The sequence below is a fragment of the Festucalex cinctus genome, chromosome 11 (genome assembly GCF_051991245.1).
Source record: "Festucalex cinctus isolate MCC-2025b chromosome 11, RoL_Fcin_1.0, whole genome shotgun sequence".
Classification (NCBI taxonomy): Eukaryota; Metazoa; Chordata; class Actinopteri; order Syngnathiformes; family Syngnathidae; genus Festucalex; species Festucalex cinctus.
The window spans coordinates 25,100,659-25,125,936 of NC_135421.1; the positions used below are offsets into that span (position 1 = coordinate 25,100,659).

Below are 25,278 nucleotides of genomic sequence, written 5' to 3' on the forward strand. Positions count from 1 at the left end.
GGTGTCACTGAGGACTACGCACCAAGCAGCCAGTGAGGTTGTCCCCATAGAGATGATGCTGCAGAAGGCAGGCGAGTCGAAGGAAGGGCAGGCAGTACTGCTGGAGACTAAACTCAACAGACTGCGGGGACCACACACTGGAGCTCAGCTGAAGGGGGACGAACAGCAACAGTCGATCAATAACCGGCCAACAGCTTGGTGATAATAGCATGATAAATATCTTCGAGTGAGGTATTAGCTGAATCACTGTCTTTGTAGAAACTGAAATTTATTGTTTGGGGGAATGGGGAGAGGGAAAAAAAAATCAAGGGTGCTACATAAGAAAGAGTTTAGTAACTCACCATTATATCTTCCATGTTGACCGCATAGAGATTGTTTCTCTTGGACAACTCGCCGATAACGTGACCGAGCAGCGCTTCAAAAGACATCTCCGCATTTGCATGGGCCTAAAAATCAAAACAAAAACATCCATCAACTGAGATCTTATCAACAGACAGTTTCTACTGCTTGCAAGAAATAAATCAATCGTCTTCATCTAATCTACAAAATAAGACGAATCACAAGTAACGTCCATCACAGTGGATTGATTGAATGAAAATACAGAGAAAACTCTTTTAGAGGAATAGACGAACTTGAAATTAATGTTGGACTAAATCAAGAACTAAAATGTGATAATGGCACCATCCACTCAATTTATTTCTCAAATGACTCCTTCAATAGGCGAGTCATCATACTGTGACATATCTGGACAGCACTTGCACGACGGCCTTGAAAGGTTTTCACACCTAATGAGGCGTAACCCAGAACGAAATAAAATTCTAAGTTGTCACGCGATCCTTACATTCACTATAACAATCCATTTCAAAGTACACCAGTCACATCTAATGAGGTGTAATACGTTTTGTTTTCTTTGCGGTTGTGCACAACTGCATTACGGTCCATCATATTGAAAGTGAGCGGCATAATGTACCTCCATGAGGTACGCGTTAATTCAGTAGGTGGTTGAAAGAATGTACTGCAAATGGTTGCCAGATATATAATACACGGTCAATAATGTGTACATTTCGAAATAAAAATCACATTGCTGGGCGGGCGGGTTGTACAAAGCAAGCGCTGCAAGCATTCATCACGCGGAAGGCAGAAGAATATAAAACAGCCGTCTTATCGCATCTGCTGTCCTTTGTCAGAGATTTATAGAATCCAACCACCAGAACCGGAGTCTTCTTGAAACCGCATTATCAACACATTTACAAGGCTTCAAAATCCTAAAAGAGGAATGCTAATGCCTGTATCATATTCATGATTGGTCAGTAGAGAGATTATCGGCCATTACAGATAGAACTGGAAAAATTTCAGCGGAAATTTTGGATGTGACTGCTGACTCTTGCAAGGTGGAAAAAAAAAGCCGAATGCACTGAACAGTTTGCCAAATGTTGGTGTACTTTACCTCTCAATCAGTCAGCAAGCTAGCATTAGCATGCTAAGCTAACGTAACATTAGCATTAGCATGATAACTTACCATTAGCAGGCTAACTTAGCATTAGCCTTAATATGACAAGTTAGCATTAGCATTCATATGCTAACTTATTGTTAGCGTGCTAATTTAGCATTGACTTGCTAAGCCAGCATTAGCATGCTAAATGGGAAAAATTGCAACAAAATGAGCTAAAAACTATATCGGTCGGTTAATGTATGTGCGCACAGTGTGGCTTGGAAAAAAAAAGTGCTTAATTTGTGGCTCCCCCCTTTCCCTTTCCCCCCTTCTCCATTCATTCCTATGGGGCTTTTTGGCGGGGGTTTTTGGGAATTGCATTGCCATGGTAACTCGGAATTCCGGGAAAAAAATAAAAAAAAAAAGGTTCCCCGCCGAGTCAGATCGAGCCGCATCTTTTGATACCTCATTTGTGCCGGTACGTTCAACAATTCCGCTATAAACGCCGGGGCCGTTTTCTAGGATGATAATATGTGCCCGCTTTGCTCCGCAGCAGTCACATAATAAACATGCGATAGGGGAGTGGTTCAGTTATGGGTCTTTTGACATTCAAGCCAGCTGCACACTAATTCAGATTTCATTGGGTGAAGACAAATAGCCAATTAATGCAACACTCGTCAACAGTCACACCATTCAAGATCAATGATGATCGATATGGTCCACATTTAAAAAAAAATAAAAAATTTAAATGAGAAAGGGCTTCATTCGTCTCAATAGCAAGTCCTAAACAATGATTTACAAAGATTGAAAGGCGGTTTTTCAGACCGCACAAAAACAAAAAGGATCATTTTCCCTTTTACCTTTTTGATTGCCCCAGATGAGCTCCAAGCCTGCCTTTCTTCTGGCCTCAGCTTGGTTGAGAGTGCAGCCAGAGCCTGGATGAACTGCAGGTTGTACAGCATCTTCACCACACAGGTGAAGTGCTCTAAAGGGGAGAAGTAGACAGTCAAATAACAAGTAAAGGTGACATAAGGCACATTTAATGGCCAAAGAACAGCTTGTGATTCCATTATTATGAGTTTGCTCATTAGCTCATTGTGGTACCATTCATTCATTTTCACTCAATTGCTTTACTTCACTAAGTTTTTTCCAATTTGGTGGATTTTGCATATCCGAGCTATGATTTTACATATGAACTCCATTTTGAATAATTGTAACTTTCATCCCAATGCATCTCCAATTCCTATGTACCAAGAATCCTGCTCGTCCTTGAAAGCGGTCAATCAAATTGAGGCAGTAATGAAATGAGTCATTAAACATGACTGCAGCTTGTCAGCGAGCTCTTGAGGTGGTCGATGGAGGAGATACTGCGACAAGCTTGAGAAGAAGGACACGCCAAGGAGCTGCGGAATCAGACGCGAAGGGCGGAATTCTGTAGTCGTGTCTGGATTTTGGAATTGGTGGCAAAAAAAAAAAATGTGACACGCTGTTCAGTAGCTAAAATATGATCAGTCTATAGTTGCTGTGTCACAAAGGTGACAATTGCAGGGACTCATGACATATAATGCTTTGTTAAATTACATCAACAATCACTATCAAAATGTGTTTTATTACAGCTTATTTTTTATATTTATATATATACATTTTTATATATAAATATTTCTATTTTTAGAAAAAGAAAAAAAAATACATCAGCTCCAAATATAGGTCACCACCCTCTTTGACTACCAATAATTGATATCGGTCCTGAAAAAAACATACTTAACATAAAAAAAAATATTGCTTTGGCTTCTGGTGGCAGTTTGGTGTCAAGCAACCATGTTGAACTATGTAAGGTGCTTCATTTAGTCATACAGGGCCTTGTTGAACAGGAACAAAGTATGGAAAGGTTTTTGGGTGAGTATCAATGACCTCATGGACATTTGTGGTATGCAGCAGGTCTCACGCACAATTGCCAGCATATATTTAAGGGTTCATTGTATATTAAAATCTCATTAGATTGTGTAGGTGTACCTAATGAGGTGTCTTGCAAGTGCTTTGTTACTACTTTGTTCCAATGGGGAAAAACAAGCCATGATTCTGCCTCAGACCTAATAAATATTAAAACCAACTGGAAATATATTTTTGTGAATCGAAAAAAATACATACAAAAACTACCACACACACTCTGTACCTTTTCGGAGAGGCTGCGGCATGGTGAGCACAAAGATAATCAACAGGGATGGGACGTCTCGAAATAGCATGGGTACTTCAGGTCTTTCTTCATCAAAACCACTGCAAAACAAATAAGAGCTCTTTCATTTAACTCATCACATTTTTTTTTTTTTTATCTTAAAAGATGTGAGAGATCTGAGGTCTGTTTGAATATTTTTCTTCACCAAAACGTCATCAAATCAAAGTGTTTGCCGAATGCATCCCTTGTAGAGTTTTGTTATGTGCCATTTCCAATTAACTGTCTTCTTTTCTGTTGACAATTAAACTCTGCACTCTTGAGAGGCCTCAGGAGTTTTGAATGAGAAGGGACTGCACTTAAGGTATAATGCCCTCCATTACCAAAGCACTCAGCGGTTAATTCCACAGTGCATTGACGGAAAGCCTTTATGGATGGAGCTCTCAACGCTGCTACGACCACAGCGCACAGTATGTGTCGTACTTGTTCTTTTTTTTTTTTCATTCCTCTCCTACTGTCCCAAAAAAAAAAAAAAAAAAAAAAAAGGCTGAAAACATCTCACTCTCTCTGTCCTATTTAGCGCGACTGGTTCATCTTGGCTGCCTCGAGGTGTCAATGACACAGCTCGTTCCCAAAACCTCGACAAAGTATTTTTAAACGGCAAATGGCTCCTGTGAGAATACACGCCTGTGAGCACTTTTAGCATAACAAGTGTAAGAGCGGCTACATCTTTTGAGAACATGATAATGCACTGTGGCACACCTGTGACAGAAGATGGGGGGAAAAAAATAGCAAGACGGTGTCTTGTGTGTTTTTGCTGAATGCATTATAGAGCGAGGTGCACAATTGGGGCCCGAAGTGCTGCGCTGGTGGTGAACACGCAGTGCAGTGAATTAGACGGGGGTCGTTTCGCTCTCTGTGGAGTGCCCGGTAATTTGCCAGATGTAGCAATTATCGGTAGCTATGGAAACTGTACATGGTCCATTTTCTGGATTTAGCTCCTCTTTGTGTGATGGAAAATCTGTTGGGGGCAGGAGTGCTGGTGTTTTAAGAACGGTCCTTTGATTGCTTGATAATGTCAGGGTGCAATGCAGGAAGGTTGGAAAGAGGGGGTGGATTTTTTATTTTTTGGTAAGATGTGATTTTGTCAGAGTGTTTTAGAAAAGAACATTGCTCACTCTGTGTCTCTGCTTTGTATAAGTTGAGTCAACTTCGTCCAGGGGTTGTAGGCTGAATCAATGCTGTACAGACGCATGTGCATGGCCAACACGTGAAACAGCTGATCTGAAGGGCAAATAAAAAGAAGAAACTGTTATTTTACCAACAAATAAATTAATAAAATATTTTTTATAAATCCTATAAGCACTGGTAACATCTGTTCAGACGGATTAGAATAACTAAACTGGATGGCACTTATAACCAATAACCGAGAGCCTAATTTATCACTGTGAACCAAGTAAATTGAACTATGGGGGTGGTTGGAGTACAATTCCATTACTTTTTATCAAGTAATTCAGCAGGTGTGCAACCATTGGCCTAAAGGCAACACAAACAGACAACCACCCATCTATGTTAATCTTTTCTTAAATGTGTTTCACAGGATGTATGCGACTAGACTGCAGAATGGGCTCTGCAATAGCAAAGCGCCAATACTTGGAGCAAGACTGCCCCCCACGGGATCATTTAGGCACAACTAAAAGCACAAGGTTTTTTTTTCCCCCTCAACTTTTGTTAAGAATTAAAATGACACTCAAAATAGGTGAAGGACTATTGTTTTTCCTTGCACAAAATCAAAAGGCCTCGTCATTTTTCAGATTAAAAAAAAAATACAACAAAAGAGCATTATGCCATGTCAAGTGAGCTGTAAAATTACGTCAATTTAGCAGGAAGAAATAAAACAAGACAACAGACAAGCATTACATTGTTATTGTTAATTCCTGGTCAGGAGAAAAATAAAAATAAAAATGTAAAAAGTGCACCAAGGTCTTTTACAATGTTGCATCATACCTCTGATGCAACATCAGGCGTAACTGGTGGTTCAGCTATCTGGCTCAACAGGACAATTTACCAAAACTTTCTGGAGCCTTTAAAAATGATCTACAATTTATCCACTGGCAACAAGTTTACAAGGCACCGTTGGAGCATCCCAGCCATTTACCTGCAAATCAGTGGCATGAAGAAGAGTGAACACTAATGCATAGTAACTGAGCAAAATTTGTCTGTGGGCATGGCTGCTTGGTTAATGTAGCTCAGACGGCTCCGCTATGAACCTCCTTGCAGCCACTCAAGGATGACAGGCCATTTGTCTGCGGCAGCCTCAACTTTGACAGGTTAATTTCCAAACTAAAAATAGTGTGTGAAGCATGTTTTCACCTGCCCGCATCACCTGCAACGTCCACGCATTTATCTGCGCGTGCGTTCGCAATTGATTGAGCTTTGAGATTTAAGTCATGACTGTATGTTTGTATTGATAGCAAAGCTTTTTAAGATTCAGCTTGGATCTAGCTTCTCCATTATATACCCTTGTCAACCATGACACCTGGGCCATCAGCTAGGATAGCATCTATCCTTGACTACCTTTGTAAATGGATCTTTTGTTTCCTTTTGTCTTTTTATGGCTCAGGAATGACACGGATGGATGAGTTGGATCACACAATCTGACAATTTGTTACGAGGCAGAGGCCAGTGGGGAAATGTACAGTCGGGGAATTTTGCACTTTACTAGATGTAAAATGATTAGTTTAATAATTAATGAACATTTAATGAAGCAATTTAGCTAGAGATAATCTAAGGCATTCGTTCTAAGTGCATTCACTAAACCCTTCTTTATTGAAAAATAAAATAATTTTTTCAAATTCAAGACAAAACATATCAGGTTTACATTTATATTGCACTTCAAAACAATCACTGCTGTTTTTTTTTGTTTTGTTTGTTTTTTCAAATGGAACCCAGGGGCAGCAGAATGAAAACAGCAGTGGCCCCACAATTGAACCCTGTAGAACACCATACGTTCCGTTACGTGTGAATTCATATTGCTCATATTCGTCCGGTCACGTTTTTTTGCTCGACATAGTATGAAGGGATTACAATAACAATGAAATCACATGACATACCAATAATTATTTTTTTTAGCTTCTCCTTTATACCTGCTTTGATTAACATCTTTTTATATTATCCCGGTAATATTTTTTTTTCTTGACTTCACCATCCTCTGATTTAATCAAACAGGAAGCACACTAAGTCAAAGACATTAGTCAGTATTAAGCAACTCGGATCTAGAGATATTTAGCAACGTTCTCTATACATTTTCCATCATTATTACATGGAGACTTAAAATGTCAAACTTCCTTATCCACGTAACTCTTGTCAACCAGAAGTATCATAAGAGCGTGCGAGTAAAAGCTTACTGAGACATGAGCGCTTGGCGGAGGCACTCGCACCACCGCAGCAAAGGTTGCCTCCTCGGTGCACAAGTTCTAATTCCAGGTTGGTCCTACGGAAGCACAAAGTGAACCGAGAATTTATTTATGTATTTAGTACACATGTAAACAAATACATAACTCAATCCAAGAAGCAAGTTGTATACATTACATCATTCATCATCCTTTTGCCACAGACACAAATTACATTGACATGTAGACTTTTTTTTTTTCTTTCTTTCTTTCTTTTTGGCATCACTTTGCATTTGACATTTTCTACATATCACATTAAAAGGGAAAATGACTCCTAAACTGCAATGTATTTTTGCTATGAAAAATGCTGGCAAGTCATGTTGCCATTTAACGCAGTTTTTACTCTTAACTCTGCGACAATCAGTCACCTGCACAGACATTGTTGACCTACACGAAAATTGTAGCTGGAAGCAGCATTAATGCTGAACTCCACCGGTAAGCATACAGTTGAAAAGGCTAAACCCGACTTTAAGAGTCCATAGATGCTCAAGACTGATAGGTGCTACAAAAATAAAAGTGATCTGTACATATCTCACACAAATCATTTCTATTGGCCAGCAAAGTGGGGGCAAATTCTTGAGTTTCCTGAGAGTGTGGGGAAAAAAAAAAAGCTATTTCAGATAGATAATGCAGCCACAATGAAGCTCCATCTGGCTTCTGCTGATAAGAGCGCCCCTGTGACAGTGGAATTTTCCACTCCTCAGGCAATTTCCGCTGTTCATTGAACTTCAGAGAAGCCAACAGGCACCCATATGTATTGTCGTATTCAGCGTGAAGGGAACCACAGCATTAGGTGAGCAAAAGGTCTTGGTGGTTAGTAACTTTGTAAAGATATGTTTTGTTGTGAAGCTGTACCTAATGTAGTGGTCGTTAAGTGGATGATTCCTGTGGATGCAAAGGTCAGCCGTCCAAATAATTCCGCCCATTTAGAGTAAGTCACAGAGTTCAAGATTCTTACCTTGCCAAAGAGTACATGAAAAGGAAATCATTGTCAGGGGAGCCAGGGTTCTTGCCGTAATCCATGTACTTCTTCTGGGTAGTGTTTTTAATGTCTTTGATGACCAACTCCATCTCTTTACTCAAGTTGGACTCCGTCTGAGAAAATCAAAACAACTCTCTTTCATGCATAAGCACGATTAAGCTGCTGGAGGTCAACCACGTAGTCACAAATGACTTACTGGGAAAAGGCCTAGATTGTCCTGAAGAGCTTCTACTTCCTTTATTAGCACACTGGTCTTCTTGTTTGTGGGAGAGTGCCACGCGCCAGCCTCAGAGCCTCGTCCGGGTCGACAGGGAAGGACGCTGTTGGCAAACTGCCGACATAGCGGGCAAGTAAATTCACCCTTGTCAACGGAGAATCCCTGCAAAACCTGGTCATTCTAAAAAATAAAAAATAAAAGTGGGAAAAAAAAAAAGAAAAAAAAAAAAGAGGATTAATACATGGGTTGTTCATTAAAACTTATGGGTTTACTACCTAATCTATGGTCAATAACTTGATTCATGATGCTCATTACAAATCGACAATTATTGATTCTATTTCCATCCATCAGCTTGACAAATCGGCATTTTGAGGACAAGCATTTTCACATTACCCTCAAAGACTCCATGTATGACTTGTGGCAATCTATATGCAAAGTGTGTCCGCAGGTCTGCACGTAGACGCCCCCGTCCCAACCTATTGACACCGACTGCAGACAGGAGCTCTGCAGCGTTGAGAGGAAAAAGGTCGCATCAATATGCAGCTTTGCTTCATCAAACCCGAAAGTCATCTTGTTAATTTTCTTACAAAATAAAAACACTAATGCATTCTCTAAATTGAGCTGTAATTTATAAAAGGAAATCCAAATGCCTGAAAGCATTCCAAGTGCTTTTTACACAATTTCTTCCTGAGTAAAGCTAATGCTGCTTTTCCGAGTCACCCACATCTTTGAAGAACCGCTGTAAGAGGGTGAGTCGGACGTCATGAGCCACAGCACACGTGTCAGCAGAATAAATGTGTTCTTCGTCACTGGTCGGGAGATTCTTTGCCTCTACGCTCTTGCAGCGATGTCCAAGCACTGAAAGACATGTTTAAAAATATTTACTGAGATTTATACTGGTCGATTGTATGCATTTTAACTTTTCAACCTAAATACTGTGGATGCTTTAAATATTAATGAGCTTCAGAAATGAACAAATGACATAATTTTGAGCCAACTCTTAAATTATTTTGACATCAAAACTTGTAACGTTCAAGCAACAGCAGCAAAACTGGCTCAGTCTGCAGTGAAAGTGCATCTTGTTTGTTTGTTTCATTTCAAATCCATTGTAGCGGTGTTTAGAGGACAAAAGATGAGAATTGTCTGGATGTCACAAATTCACAATATTTATGGACATTAATGTAGCTGGTTGAATAAGTGCAGTAATATGCAAATCTATTCATTTATTGCGAATTGTAAATTTCATTCACTCACATCAATATTGCAATACTGCAATTTTATAATGTGTTAAAAATAATATTAGTATTAGCATGGGCCATCGTTTCCCCATATTGTGAGTAGTTTTACTAAGCATAGGCTAAAACAATGCAAATCCTTATTATTCCAAATGTGTTGTGGGGAAAAAAATGATGCAGTAGTACCCGATGAGGCCTGTAGGAGAACAACTAGGCCAGTAGGTCTGTCCTCTGTGGAGGGTCCGCTTTGTCCGCAGATCACGCAGTCATAAAGAACTTCTGACTCCATCATCTCAGACGCTCCCAGGTCCATGGCTGCATCCGTTTCTGGCGATTCTGGCACAAACGAAATGATTCAAAGAAATTGACGCCATCTAACAAGAAGTTTTATGCCGATAAAAACTCAGCATTATAAAACTTTGCATTTGTTCTCCACCTATTGTATTGGATCTCAATGTACCTGACGTGTACTTTATCTTTACCTTTCCCAACTCACTGGATAGCCCACTGATGCAACAAACGATTAGTTAATTATACACACATTTTACCTGACTGGACATTCGATTATCTAAATGAGTTTAAATGTTAAGAAATGTGTTTACCAGTAAATATTGAGCATAAATGTCACCTTGTGTTGATTAATGTCTCTTAGGGAGAATGGAACTGAACAAAAAGGTCACTTGTGGCAGCTTTTGCCTGAGGCTGCCTGAGTGCTTGTGCACACCCACTGAAGGTGAAATGACAAGGTAACACAAATTGTATTTTTTCAGCATCAAGGCTGCGTACCTCTAGAGTGTACAAGTGTTGTTCATGCAATAGATTGGATACGTCTCTATGCGAAGCTTGTTGAAAGTGCTTGTGTAGTTAATGGAATTGACTAAACATGTCTTGTATAGCCACTGAATATTGCTATCATTTGTCTCAATGTATTCAGATTACATTTTAAAGCGCCATCTAAAACTAAACTTAAACAGTAAACATGAACGGGAAAATGGGTTTGTGGTTAAATATCAATTAATAATTATTAATACAATAGTTTATGCAAAAATGATGCCCACCTCCACCTCATCAAATTTTGATGACACGTTGGTGCAAGGATGCAAACGCAGCATAGTGGGCTTCAAATAAAGTCCCAGCTCAGCAGGAAGTGTTTACACAGAGGTGACAATAGTCCCCGTCTGACCACAGCAGTCATTCTTCATTCACTAACCATATTGTGTCAGAGGGGCCCTGCGTGTCCAGCTGACTATTAGCACAAAGATCCCCTGTGCCCTCCACCAGCGGCCTCCAACGAGAGAATTCACTTCTCCATTTGTTTTAACAGGCCAGCAGTTGTCAAAGCCCACCTCGCATCACCTTGCCTGGGTTTGCCATTTGTGTTGTGTGCTTTATTAAGGTCATGTACACACCATTAAAAATGGGGGGATCAGAATTCTCCTTACCGACATCCATAGCCGTTTCCATGAAACTCTTCTGTCTGGAGGCAAATTCAGCAAGCAGCTTCTGTTGTCTCTCTCGAGCTCTTTGGCGCCTGAACGTTAGAGTAAGGAAAGAAATGTAATTAAACTAATAGATGGCTCCTATGGGCAACAAAACCCAAGAGAGTATGTCTCTTAAGCATTAAATTGACACTTTGAGAACAAAAATTTGGAAAGGTTGACAAACTAAAGTGTCCGACAGTAGTGCACCTTAAATGGAGCTGTGGTTGTTTTTAAAGTGTTCTAAAAATAAAGTTGAGTTGAGATGGATTAAGATCCACACTATAAACTCAGATGCTTACTTTAAATTAAGTCTCTAATTTGGGGATTTAAAAACACTGACAGCTCAATCACTTTCACTGATGGCTTCATGAGTGGCTCCTCATTTCACTTTGGAATTAACGCACTGCTACCTGATGGTGGTCGTTGGAAAAAATGGCGATGTTAAATGGAGAGTGTATATATTTTACTTGTGGAATGACAACCCCGCTAACCCTGACTGAATCTTAATCTTGGTTTGACAAAGTTGGGAATTCTGCATAATGCATTTTCAGTGTTGAAATAGCAAAGATAAGGTGCATATTTGCCTATGAAAACGTATCAAGTGGCTTGACGAAACCAGATAATATTTAATGGACCTGAATAAAAATTTTTTCCTTCACATTACATAACTGCTGCAAAGCCAATTCCGGATCTTGATTATAGTCTCAAATAGTGCCTCCCTTTGGGGAGCTCAAAGTGAAGCCAGATAAAGTGCAGTGTTCAATAAATACCAAATGGCATTAATGAAAATCTATTTTAGAAATGGAAGCAAACTGTGTGCTACCTTTCTTCTTTATCCATGGCTTTCTTGTCTGTTGGACTGTTCTTTTTGGGTGGCACAGGAGGACAGACCTTTCCGCAAATGTCTTGGATGCTACGCTTGATTTGGCAGCTCCGCGTGGCCGCCTTGGTCAGGATTCGCTCGATGGCTGTAATGCCGTCTCCGTGAGCGTGACGGCTCGCGTCCATATCATCTAGCCAGGATTCCGACAGCGAGTTCTGCTTGGACGACAGCTTCTGGTGCAGCTTGACGAGGAGGGACAGCATGCTCTCTCTTATCTCCAGGATCTCCGTCACCAGCTGCGGGGGCGTACCTGGCGGCACCCAGCGCGTCGACGAACTCTTGGGCCTGACGACCAGGCTGGCCTCCGAACTGCTGCGGTTGATTATCTCCTGGAACTTCCTTCGGCGCTCCGCTACGAGGCTGAACACCTGGGCTTCACGCAGGTTCTGAGATGACAGCGAATTATGTTTTTTTTTTAATGAATTGAAAGTCTTCAATTTCAAATTCTTCAATCTCATAATACCTAATATTGTGGCTGTTGAGTGTATTTAGTGTCCCACGATAAAAAAGAAAAAAAACAAACTCTGCGGACAAATATAGCTGCACCTATCAAGTATTTTTAGAATCTACCGATTATCCCATCTCGGATACAAATTTATTTTGCATTCAACAAAAAAATGTGTTTGTGAGGTTCAACGATTATAGTTGTCCACTTGGAGTCGCCATCTTCATGTTTGACACTATAATAACTCTGACTTTGAATGTGTGTGGCTTAAAAAGGTGGGGCCTGGCTTGGTGAGTGACGTGTGAGTCTGTATGGGAGTGCTGAGTTTACTGTTGGTTAGCGGCTGCTTCTTAACTAGCTGTTACCTAGTCTGTGTGGTGATTAAAAGTACACCGTGGATATGTCTATAGTTAACCACTTGTGGGGGTATTAAAGTATTATATTTTATTTTATTTTTTTCTTGGGTTGGGGGAATGTTCTCAAACTTTTGGACATTCTGCCATTCTTTCACATTTTTTTTTATTTTTATTTATTTTTTATCTTATACATAACATGCTTCACAGCAGCACAAAATATACCAAGAGCAAACACTACTTCTTATTGCACCTGCACCCGAGTGCCCTCCTGAAATCACCATCTCGCCGAAGTCTGACAATGATAATAAACCAGTGGACTTAGATGGATTGGAAGGATGCTTCATTACCATAGTCAAATGGGTACAATGCACATAAAAGTCAAATTAACTGTTATAAGAAGTCTGCCAACATTTCTTTTATCATCCTTGCTGATAGTGCTACAGACAGAGCCATTACCCAGGGAGTCATCATGAAGCGTACTACCATCTGAAGGATTGCCATGACCTGACCTGACAAAAGAACCTGTGCCGCACTGTTAAATAAACATACATCATATTCTCCAGACACAACATCAATCACACTGACATGCAGTTAAAAAGCGTTTACCCAAACCTGTATTACACACATAATTAGTTTCAACAGTTGAGAGACCGGGGAACTGCTGAAGCGTGGCGTCATACACAAACCACAGCACACCCAGGGAGGCTTACTTTAAAATGTGCAAGACAAACAAATGCGCAAAGACGTTTTCAAATCAGCAAAGGGTACAAGCGGCTACCTCTCTCCAATTGGCTGAAAGACGCCTGGAGTTCTGTGAAGTGAAGATAGCACATTGAACTACAACAATAATGATGAAACGGAGATCCCAACCTCTCTTTTTTTTTATAGAATAATTGAAACGAGGCCATCAAATTGCTTCCACCAAGCTCAGTCCTTTACCTGCCCATAGGCTGAAGCTTCTGAGCTGGTGCTGGGCGGAGCCTCGCGCTTCACTTCGGGTGCCGTCTCGGGAACTCGAACTCGCACAAAGTTGATGACATGATGCAGATTGGAGATGAGGTTGGTGCCGGGGAACCAACTGTCATGACAGTGCTCCTCAATGCAAGGCTCCTGAAAATATGGTGGAAATGCTTTGTGGGTCACAACTGGGCTGCGTATTTAGAAATGAATACTTGAGTACCAAACACATTTGTTGATCATGTGGAAATTGATCACCAAGGGTGAATAGGCCTTCAACTACTTATTGGTAGCAACTACACACAATTACTTCAGGCCTATCTCGCTTGCTGCCTCACTAGGAAGAAATGAGCTGTAGTTTGGACCATTTCAAACTACAACGTTTGCACCTGAGGAGTGAGTGCTTGTAGCCAGTGAACCCCTGATTGTGTATGCATGCTCACTGGTCTCAAAAATCAGAGTGCTGGAGTAAGTTCATTCATTTACAGTTGTCTAGTGTATTTTATGGTCAGGAGATTTCTAATCATTTTTATTTCAAGTAGGGAGTTAGGGATCAGTTAATAGGAGTTGCAATTGTTAAGATAAAGGAATTCTTGGAATTAGGACTTCAATAAGAAAATAATTAATTATTGAGTATTTATTTTCCATCCATTCAATATCTACCCTTTTTTTTTTTATCCTGTTCAGTACGATTAAGGAAATGTCTTTAATAAATAAATAAATAAGTAAATAAGTAAATAAATAAATAAATAAATACAAGAAAATAAAAAATAAATAACTCCCTCCCTGCACCTTACCTCATCTTCTTTGCTGTCTTGAACCTGGTTGTCCAAGCCCAGCTCAATTAGGTAAAGCACCATGCACAGCACATGTTCGGACATATTCTGATGATCCATCCATATCTAAAACAAAAATGAAGGTACATTATATCCTAAGCTTATTTCGATATAAAATATGTGTGCAATGCTGCCATTTCAAAATGTTCCATCTTTTGCATCCTGTCTCTCCTGATATGTGACAACACATGAGTACCGAAAACTTGCTGCACAACATTTAAGCACTAATTGTCATAAAGAGTCTCAGCACAATGAGAGGTACAACATACAGAATCACTGTTGAATGGCTTACCTTGTAAAGCAGAGTGAATATCACAATGTGAAGGGTCTTGCAGTGCAATAGTTTGATTAGGCCTTTATAGCACGGGTGCAGGGGGGTCCTCTCCTTGTACGGAGGCCATGGGTTACCCGTGTGCATGCCAGACTGCTTTAAACTGGTCGACATAATACCCCAGAGGAAAAGAAGAACAGCATAGGACAAATATTATTGTAAATTGTAATATTTAAAATCTTCCATCTTGTAACTATCGCCGCCAACAGACACCTATTATTTATATGCATACATGTTCTGAGATTCAACACGAGTCAACAAAAACGACAACCCGGTTTTAAATTTAAAATAAAACGTTGACAAGTAAGCCAGTTGAAGTCAGCAAACCTGCAGAAAGAACAGTCTGAGAGCTGAGAATACAATTCTGCAGTTGACAGCTTTGTGCGCGAAAACGTGCCGGAAAATCTCAACTTTGCACAGTTTGCAAAAGCCGCAACGCCAACTAAATAAATGACTGGAATATGCTTTCAGCTAGAATGCTATTACATTTTAATTAAGCTAATTATATGGAATATAATTCTATTTATGTTCTTGACTTGAAACATTGATTGAAACACAATGTAGGCTAATGACCCATAAACGTCCAAGAACTGTCAAGACATCACACAAAAACAACATTGGTGAAATTGTTTTTCACTGAGCCACTGGGTCTCACACTCTTTTTAACATGATTCCATATATCAGAGCCAACCATCACACGTCGCACATTGAAAGCTTCAAAACGGTGACGGCATTGTGGAAAAACAACTATCAGTGATCCATCTGTACTTTCAATTACATGTACACCCAAAGGAGAACCATTATACAAAGGTTATCTTGCCTACCATCATTGCACACACAACCTGAGTTACTATTCAGTAGTAATGGTATTGCCATTCATTCCAATACCCTGAGGAAGGTGAACCCCAAGGATTCTTCTTTCAGTGCAAGTGACACATTTGTCTCAGGCCCACAACCAAACGAGGGAGATTTCCTCTATTCTATTACAACTTAGCCTGAAATATTGATTTTTCTCGACAGCTATTTAATTGGAAGCAACTCCAGCACCCAAATTGACCTGACCTTTCTTATGTCCTTTCATGAACAGATGAGATAAGTGGATAGAGCATGATGCGTTTGTTTAGCTAGAGAAGACTTAACATGAAAATTAACGCTAGTTTAAATATACAAAAAACAAAATGGTACAATTTATTAGGGGAAATGTAAGGTTCAACTTACAATGCTGAATATCGGTCCATTGCGGACTGCACGTCACGTCGATAAACAGTTCGGAGAACAACCATGATGGGGTCAAACTCATTTTCCCACACTTCCGCTGTTTGGGGGGAAAAAAAGAAAGAAAAAAAAAAAAAAAAAGAGGGTGAAGGATGAGTTGTACTTTGGAACAGCTGCTCCAAAGTGACATTAGTGTGTTTTCCCTCATAACTACTTCGGCTTCTGCAAGTAGTGCAAGCCTGCCACCAAGTGGTCGGATGAGGGCCAACCGTTTCCAATTTGTTGAGCCAAAGTACAAAATTTTCATAAAACAAAACGTCTTCCTTCTGCCATTTCATGGAAGACGATTTAATCGTTTGGTCTGGCACTAAACAACACTGAACAAAGATGCATAATTAGAAGTAGAAGAAGTAGAAGTAGATAATTTTCAGCTCAAATCAGGTCATTTTAATTTACTTTGAAGCATAATCCAGGTTTACACACACATCATTTGATCACCTGACTTCCTGAGCGCATCCTACCTTTGGGTGTGTACATGCCCTGCTGCATGGAACCGCCTGGTTCAAACACCGGTGCCTTGAAATCAGCCACAGCGGAGAGCATCTCCTCAAAACTACAGCTTCCTGGTATGATGCCACTCTTTGGGTTGGGATTCTCAGGAATCTGAGAAAATTTTCTTAAGGAAGAAGTTGGTGACGGATTAAAGTCTATTAGCTTTCATGTGGCGTCTCTTGGATTTATTGAAAGGATACAAGGTCTAGTAGTGAGCTGTGAGTGCGATCATTCATACACAACTGCGAGACCATCTCAGCCCGAAGGATGTCATCATCCGTCATCCCTGATGGTAAGAGTGAGGAGCAGAACGTGAGAAGCTTTCGTGAATGCTTCTATTTTGGGTTGGATTCATGAAAACTAAATAGCTAAACATAAGATGATTGAGATGATTAGATGAGAACATAATGCATATGGCTATGTTATGCTTATCTCACGTTCGCCTTCATTAAAATTATGGACAGGCAGTTGACTAAATATCAGTGATCAATCGTAAGAATTATTTATTTATTTTTAATTACATAGGGCGAAACACAGAAGCCCCATAGTGGACCAAAATTGCCAAAATTCAAAATACAAAAATATAAATGGAAATAAAAACAATATATCCCTAAATAAATAAATGAAAGTTTAAAAAAAATATTAAAAAAATAAAAAACGGGATTCTAAAAATAAAAATAAATATAAAAATAAATGTCAAAATAAATACAAAAATAAATATATAACATCCTAACCCAAGACTCGCTTAGGACTGTCCTCATTTGAATGACATTTAGACCTGAGAGAGCGTTTGCAGTATGACATAAATAATCTGAGAGCAGAGCATTTTTACTTACTGATTGACATTTAATTATAGTTACATTTATTTTGACATTTATTTATTTATCACATTTATAATTTTTATATTTATTTTTTCGGGATATATATTTTTGGGTTGTTTTTATTTCCATTTATATGTATTTTTTGTATTTTTTTTTTTAAATATATTTTCAATATCTGTTCTTATTTTCACTTTTATTTATTTATTTAGTTAGTTAGTTATGTACCAGTATTTTTATATTTGGACAGTTTTGGTCCTCCATACCTTTAGGGGAGTTAACCACTATACTTCTTAACCCTAACCACTTCCTGCCTCAACTAATACAACAAACTGTTGATGGACAACACAACAACGCACTTCCCTTTATCATCAGCCATCACAAGGTCATTATTCACCATGAGAGCGGCAGTGTCAGCTCTATGACGTGTGTTGGACCACTTACCTAAATGAATGCGAAGGCTTGTCAGTATGACTAAGAAAGTCAGAGCGCCTTCGAGCATGGGTCTTTCCTGTTCAGAGTCTAACACAGTGTTCTGATGTTGAGATGCCATGGTTAAAAGATCAACCACTTTGAATCTGCGGATTGGAAGACAATTTCTTCTAAGCATTATGTAATATAAAAGATACAGAAATGTGCTTAAATTGGAGCTGACCTCTCAAAAACACTCGAGATGAAGTAGTCAGGGTCAAGCCTTGATGCGCAAACCTACAAACCAAGCGGAAGATATTCGACATATAACCACCACCTCCCTATGTGAGCAATATGTCTAATAATTATCCTAACCTGTAGCAGGTAGATGTCAGGGTCAATCATGGAGTTACAAAAGTGTGACTGCACGTAGGTCATAGCTTGTCCTTTTATCTGCAAGCCATTTCTGACCCACATGTTGCTATGGATCTCTGACAGACATGCCTACAATCAAACATTTCAGTTAATAAATTTATAAATCATCTGGAGGTAATCACATCCTTAGAAGAAGCCTAAAAAGCAGAACCTTTCAGAAAAAGCCAAGCATGCTATACCTGAATTTGCAATGGATGCACCATGATCTTCATCAGCATCTCTTGATCAGGCAGGAGGCTGTCCAGGTCCAAGCCTTGGCACTTCACAGCCTGGGAATGTTCAAATAAACCATGTAATAAACACCCACTGTTTACAGAAGATAGGTAGCGAGCCCTAATGTAAATATATACATTAAAAATAAAAAAAATCTGCAAATAATTGATGCCCCGCCCTCACAGAAATAGGGGTTTGTAATTGGGTGTAGATGCCACAAGATCACTTTTTTTTTTTTTTTTTTTACAAAATTTTATTTTGTCGAGTGGTTGCACAAAATAACAAATTTTTAAAAGAATTTTAAAGTAAACAATACATTTAATTAAAATGTTTCTGGATCCATTTTTTAATGTACTGCACACTGAAAAAAATGGTGTGTTGAATTTACTAAATTTTATCTGCAAAGTCAACTAACTTCATAAGCTAGGGCTGTGCAATTAATAGAAATTGAATTACATTTTCAATTATTACACTCCACAAATACAAAAACAGCATAATAAAAAAAAAGATTATTCATACTAATTTATACATTTGCAACCTTTTTATTTTATTTTAAAATAAATTTAATCAATTTCGTTTCATTCAAAATGAACTAGCACAATTATAGTTTTTCCACACAAAAAATTGCTCCAAAATTTTTTTACGTTTAAACATTTTCTTCTACCAAAAAAATAAATGATCATCCTAATTGCGATTTCAATTATTACCAATATAAATCGTGATTAACATTTTCTTCATAATCGAGCAGCCCTAACACGAGCAATAAGTTCCTTCATCGGGAGAGAAGAAGAAACATATTCTCAGTTTCACTTCAATGTACGCAAGGTGCAATCCACAACCACCAACAAAACAACACAACGGAAAAAAAAACCCTAGTCAGACACACCAGTGTCTGAATTAAATTCACATAACACCACCAAGATTCCTCCAGGTGGCGCGAGGGTAACGGGCACAAAAAAGAAAATACCCAAGGTTTAGGCAAATAACGGAAAATGCCCGTTGCTCAAAAATGTGCAAATATGTGAATTATGTGACCGTGATCTGTACGGTGCATTGAAATCCCATACCTTACTGAGGAACATGGCATAATAGCGGTGGAGTGGCAAGTGAAATGTCACTTGATTTGGCAAAGGCTAGAAGAGAAACATAAGCCATTAGACACCTGAAGAGGGAACGGCTTGTCTGCATATCGAGAACTGTGCCTTTCGAACTACCTCATCATTAAAGCTGATGGCATCAAACCAGATCTGAAGCGTCTCCAAGCAGTAGCGGACTACAGTTTTCGTATATTCCTGAGTCTCCTGCAGAGACACAGTTCAATATGTTCAAACTCCTTATATGGCTGTAGAGTCGCAGTTTTAAGTGTCAAGAGTCAAGCGTGAGAGAAAAAAAAAAAAAAGGGGCAGAACTTACTTTGACTTTGCAGTGAGTTAAAAGCCCCCACATTGGTTGTGCACAGGCCTCGAGCTCAGCTGCAAAAGCTGCATAGTATGTCTGAGACTCAAATTCCACATGTTCATTCAATTCCCGCTTATTCAGGTTCATTCCTGTCACAGCAGAACAATATCAAGTCGAGAGAAAAATGTTTTTTTGTGACCGGACAGTATTAGGACTGTACATTTGAGTATTCATAGTAGGAGACAGGCCTACAATGTAGTAGCGCGACTGTGCGCACAAACCCAGCAAGAAGACACTCAAACCCACTGAGCGAAGGGGGGGGGTGTTATTTTTAGTGTTGTGACTACACATGGCAAGTGAGCAGCATAAAACACAATTCTAATTCAGTGACACGGGCTCATATGTGCCATGGTTCACCTGCAATCATTATGACAAAAACAAATGACTCACATTTAAGGGTATATTTGTGCAAGCAGGAATGGTCAAATTGTGAATATTTATCCTTCTTTGGTTCCATAAAATTAATTCATATATAAACTGTTCTGGATCATATCATTAAGCTCTAGTCTAAACTATTGTGCTTGTGGAATATGACTTCAGCACCAAAATCAACCTGTTTTGTTTTTGTTTTTTTGTTTGTTTGTTTTTTAAATCCATCTCAGGGGGCGGCCATTTTGCCACTTGCTGTCGACTGAAGATGACATCAATGTTGCTCGGGTCTCAGATAACCAATCACAGCTCAGTTTCAGCAAACAGGTGAGCTGTGATTGGTTGTTGCCTGAGCCCTGAGCAAACTCACACATTTTCCCCATTTTTTTGGGGAAAACCCCACTTTCTTATGACATCAATATTGCTCTGGGCTCAGGTACAACCAATCACAGCTCACCTGTTTTCTGAAGCTGAGCTGTGATTGGCTGTTACCTGAAACCTGAGCAACATTTGATGTCATCTTCATTTTAAAGCAAGTGGCAAAATGGCCGCCCCCTGAGACGGGGGGGGGAAACAACAACTGAATTTGCTGCTTAACTCCTATTGCACTCATGCAATATTAAACATAATTTAGACTAGTGGGGCTGCATAGAACATATTGTCAAAAAATTTGGTGGGTTGACTTCCTCTTTAAGAAAGCTAAACGACTATTGCAAGTGTGATGTCACGTTTCCGCACAGTAGGGGGAAAAAAAACAAAAACGTGCAGCTACTTCACAGTCTATAAGGACTTACCTTGGAAAAATGAAACAAAGCTCATCCACAGCATCAACAACGAATGATCTTCCAGGAACTTTTTTGCAACACTTTGGTGTGACAAGATGTTGATAAAATCACTAACTAATGGCCAGTATGTGTTATTCTTCAACAGAGCCTCACTGCAGTTCACCACAACATGGCGACTGTTTTCTTCGTCTGAGAAAGGCGAAACGATTCAAACCAGTGAAGGTCAGGTCATAACATCCGGAAGCTTTTATTTTACAGAGCCATGGTGAGCACTCACCCTGAAGTTCACTTTTAATAAGGCAACTCTCCATCATGTAAAGGAGAACAGTGACCATGATGTCCAGCAGTTGACACTCCTCGGTCACATGACGAGCCAGTTCCTCGTTGCTGAACAATTGCACGCTGATATGTACAATACGGTTGGACATTGTGTCCGACTCGTGGCTTTTCATCAGGGTTTTCATGATGAATGCATAATGCTGAACAAATGTTTTTGTAAAGGTGATCTGCCAAAACAAACACAAAAAAAACATGAGTTAAATTGTTGCACAACAATTAGATGATAAATTGTTACTTGAGAGTTACCTTGTAATCTTGATCTGGCAACATGTTTAGCAAGAAGGTGACCTTCTTCTGAGGAAACTCGTATTTGATTGTCCAAAACAGGAGCTCCTCCAAAAAACATTTATGCTTCAAACATTCGATAATAGACAAGTCTGAGGGAAGAAAAGACACACAATAAGAAAAGCGGTTCAAAAATATGTATTTCCTTCATATTACCTTTTGTACTGCTACTCAGCTTAACCCTCTTTCTCTGACCGACGGACTGGCCCGCGTCTTGGTCCTCCTGGGAATGAAAAAAAGAAAGACAAAAATCTAATTTACAAGCTAAAAAGTTAAAAACAAAGAGAGAGAGAGAACTTTACAGTGGATCCTCATCAAGTCAAGTTTTGGTAAAACTGTTGCTTTGGTTGCACAAATTTTTCTCTTGCTTTATTTGACACTTATTTCAGTGGACGAACATGACAAGATGATTATGCAACAAGTCTGCAGTTGGATCCCAAAATTTTTGCCCAATGTGACCTTGTACATACATCTAATGCACTTTTTAATTGGTTATTAAATCTAAGATTGTTTTATTGTGTCTATTCTTAATATTAACACCAGTTAACTTCTTTTCAAACTTGTTTGATCGCTAATGTTAAAAATTGGCTGTACAGTTAATTAATGTTTTATTATAGCAACAGTTTGACCCTAAAACAGATTTATTTTACTTTCAATGTGAAAATTAAGTGTCCACATCAGACCAGAATGCATGAACAAATCGTGTTTGACCTCAGACGTTCCATTGTAACATTTTAAAACAATATCAGTTTTGTACAAACCTCTTTGCTCGACTCATCTGGGCTCCCTGGTGCTGCGGATCCTAAAAGTGAAAGTAAATTGGGCATAGCAAGTTCATGAAGACTGTTAAGAGTTATTCACCATGGTCGTTAAACATTACATCCAAGCAAGTGACTGAAGAAATGTCGCACATTTTAAAGTTAAAAGTGAACACCTTCAAGATTAGTGTTCAAGCTTTTACGATGACATTAAAATTTGAACATCAGACTGACGGATAATCAAAATCCTACAATCGAATTTTGAATAAATATTCTGATGAGGACAGGTAATAACATTCAGAAAAAAAATATAAAAATCTCACCCAGTAGGGCATCAGCTCCTCCTTCCGCACCAACATCGGCAGCACTTTGAGTCTTATCCTCCACAGACACCAGGCCAGAATTCTTCAATGCTGCCAAATACTTGTCGTAGTTCTTTTTAGCGAACAAATTATCCTCTTGGCCTGAAGCAGAAGTGTCAAAAAGAAAATAGCACTTCATCAATGATAGTGCAACTTGCTGGCTTTTCTTTTCTACATTATGTTTACTAATAAAATTGTGCTTCACACCATTAAGAGCAAACGTAAACAAAAGAAAAAACAAACCAGCCATGTAAGTGAATGAGAAGTTTACCCATGCTCAACTCCTTGAATGTTTGCTGATTGGTCAAGATCTTGGTTAGGACAGTCCGCATTGCTCCGCCCATTTTGGTGAGCTCTTCCAAGAAGGAGATTTGAGGCTCCAGCTGCTGAAGAACCTTTTGTAGATCTCTCTCAGCTGAGCTGTCTAGTGCAGGGAGATAATAAATAAAAGTTATGACTCTCAGCTCTTTGTAAACATGACACCGGATGTAAACAAGACCATAACGCTTGTATGCAGCTTGCACAACTTATCCACCACATTTACTATAATAAGATATTATATTGCAGTGTTTATGGCTTAGGTTCCAACTCAGACTTAACTTCCATTAATTGACTGGGTCACATACAGTACATATTTTATTTACCTATCGATAACTAATAACTAGTTTTCACCTGGTTCTGTGTAGCCATCTCTCAAATACTGTATGACAGACAGGATAAAGCGAGGGAGAACCAACTCTGACATCAACAGAAGGTCTCTGGGAATTGACGGGATGTTCTCTCCTGTTCTCAACCGATGCCGTCTGCAAAACCTGTAAAAAAAAATAAATAAATAAATATATATATATATATATATATATATATATATATATTATTGTAGCAAAGACATGCATATAAGAGCATGCACTAAGACCGCATCACTGTTTTGTTGGTTCCGCAATCGTGATTGTGCCATGTTATCAGAAGTCCATTCAGTAAATGTTCTTTTTAAGAATGGTAACTTATTTTGAGACTATTTACAACCTTAATGTGTGTTAGCATTTTTAAGACCTTGTTTTTAGATTAGTGGATTGAACACCGTTTAAACCTTTTTTGAAGGATATTTTGAAGCTTAAAGCATTTGAGCTACTAATTATTGGCAATGTACATACAAGGAGAAAACTTTTAAATAAATTATAGATGTACAGAATTACAGACTATTGTAAATTTACTTGATACCCTGGTTTTATTTAGATTATAAAAATGTAGGATTTTTCCAAAATGTTTGACAGCCCAACAAAATATTTTAGTAGCATTTTTTTTTTTTTGTTATCGTACTTACGAATAATTATTGGCTTAGAGTGTTTGTTGTTGGGGAACACTCCCTAATCGGGAAGAGCAGGTGCAGAATTGATGCAATCGTTCTTTTACGATGAGGCAACATCATTCAAACCATTCACTACCACAATTTGACGTGTTGCTTTAATAAAACAGGTTTATCAGCGATATAACTCTGCGACCATGTCCAAACAACCACATAACTATAAGATACAGTCATGATCAACTTCAAGCTGCTGAGTGATGCTCATAATGGTTGGATACTGGGAGTTGTTGAGTCAATGCTAACCCATTAGTTGCCGGAAAGGCGAAATTATAAATTGACGACGTCGTTTTGTAGTAATTTGGAAATTAAGTGTTGCACAAAATGACATAAATATCGGTGACGTGGGTCACGACATTTGAATATGAACGAGAAGCTCCCTTCAGAACAGCACCTGTCACTGTAGCATAGGTTAGCTTAGTTTAGCTTAGCATATTTTAGCTTAGCTAGCCGAAAACTTGGCTTACCCACTCTCTCGCATGACATTACTGTCTCCACAATCACAGGCCCCGCCAGCCTGGCTCCGGAACATGTTGAAGTCATGACTGGTATGGTCACCGTTGTTGAAGCACTCGGCGCACAGTGACATGCAAGGGGAGATTCCACAGGTCCGGCATCGGTACGCCACGAAATTAGCCGTCCATACCAATCCGCACAGGGTCGCGTTGTCATAAGACCGGACCGTTTTGCAGAACTCCTCGAATGCTTCGCCCCCTGCAATTAGACATTTACACCAGTCAAGCGCTTCGGTGTCCGTCGCTGGTTTTTCGGGATTTAGCACGTCATCCAGGAGCTCGTGAATTTGTCGGACCGCAGAGCTGTTGTCAGTCCGCTTTAAGTCTGCCTTCAGGTGAGCGGCAGTAGCTTTCTTATCCCGGCGCAACAGCGACGCCGCCATCATTCGCTGGCTTGTTGTCCACAAATTTATTTTTGTTGTCTTGCGTCCATGTTCTCGCGGGTTCTCGCGATACTTTTCGTTGTTTGCGTTTGTCGTTTTTTTTTTTTTATATAATATAAAATGGATACGCAGCCTACGAATGACTATCACACGCTTGTCACACGCTTAATTGCCTCCCAATATTGTTCAGACGCATATATCAGTGTGTTTGTTTTGTGCTTCTAGGCAACAGGACAGACGGCC

The 25,278-nt window shown here is 39.3% G+C and overlaps 1 protein-coding gene across 1 annotated transcript in view; it reads right to left on the reverse strand.

Annotated features, from left to right (window-relative positions):
- Positions 1-25,130, reverse strand: part of ubr3 (ubiquitin protein ligase E3 component n-recognin 3) — a 28,712-nt gene extending 3,582 nt beyond the window's left edge. The window contains exons 1-35 of the mRNA XM_077536274.1: positions 24,605-25,130; positions 23,450-23,589; positions 23,049-23,201; positions 22,739-22,879; positions 22,419-22,459; positions 21,814-21,880; positions 21,619-21,749; positions 21,311-21,539; positions 21,043-21,222; positions 19,835-19,968; positions 19,636-19,722; positions 19,489-19,554; positions 18,388-18,477; positions 18,149-18,277; positions 18,018-18,070; positions 17,807-17,940; positions 16,745-16,830; positions 16,514-16,655; positions 15,996-16,092; positions 14,739-14,880; positions 14,408-14,512; positions 13,593-13,763; positions 11,793-12,238; positions 10,931-11,019; positions 9,675-9,824; positions 8,978-9,111; positions 8,647-8,757; positions 8,233-8,433; positions 8,013-8,149; positions 7,010-7,095; positions 4,781-4,886; positions 3,606-3,706; positions 2,293-2,417; positions 342-446; positions 23-148 (exon numbers count right to left, since the gene is read on the reverse strand). Of these exons, the coding sequence (XP_077392400.1) occupies positions 23-148; positions 342-446; positions 2,293-2,417; positions 3,606-3,706; positions 4,781-4,886; positions 7,010-7,095; positions 8,013-8,149; positions 8,233-8,433; positions 8,647-8,757; positions 8,978-9,111; positions 9,675-9,824; positions 10,931-11,019; positions 11,793-12,238; positions 13,593-13,763; positions 14,408-14,512; positions 14,739-14,880; positions 15,996-16,092; positions 16,514-16,655; positions 16,745-16,830; positions 17,807-17,940; positions 18,018-18,070; positions 18,149-18,277; positions 18,388-18,477; positions 19,489-19,554; positions 19,636-19,722; positions 19,835-19,968; positions 21,043-21,222; positions 21,311-21,539; positions 21,619-21,749; positions 21,814-21,880; positions 22,419-22,459; positions 22,739-22,879; positions 23,049-23,201; positions 23,450-23,589; positions 24,605-25,038 (4,869 nt within the window). The 5' untranslated portion in view covers positions 25,039-25,130. The remainder of the gene's footprint in view (positions 1-22; positions 149-341; positions 447-2,292; positions 2,418-3,605; positions 3,707-4,780; positions 4,887-7,009; positions 7,096-8,012; positions 8,150-8,232; positions 8,434-8,646; positions 8,758-8,977; positions 9,112-9,674; positions 9,825-10,930; positions 11,020-11,792; positions 12,239-13,592; positions 13,764-14,407; positions 14,513-14,738; positions 14,881-15,995; positions 16,093-16,513; positions 16,656-16,744; positions 16,831-17,806; positions 17,941-18,017; positions 18,071-18,148; positions 18,278-18,387; positions 18,478-19,488; positions 19,555-19,635; positions 19,723-19,834; positions 19,969-21,042; positions 21,223-21,310; positions 21,540-21,618; positions 21,750-21,813; positions 21,881-22,418; positions 22,460-22,738; positions 22,880-23,048; positions 23,202-23,449; positions 23,590-24,604) is intronic.
- Positions 25,131-25,278: the final 148 nt, after the last annotated feature.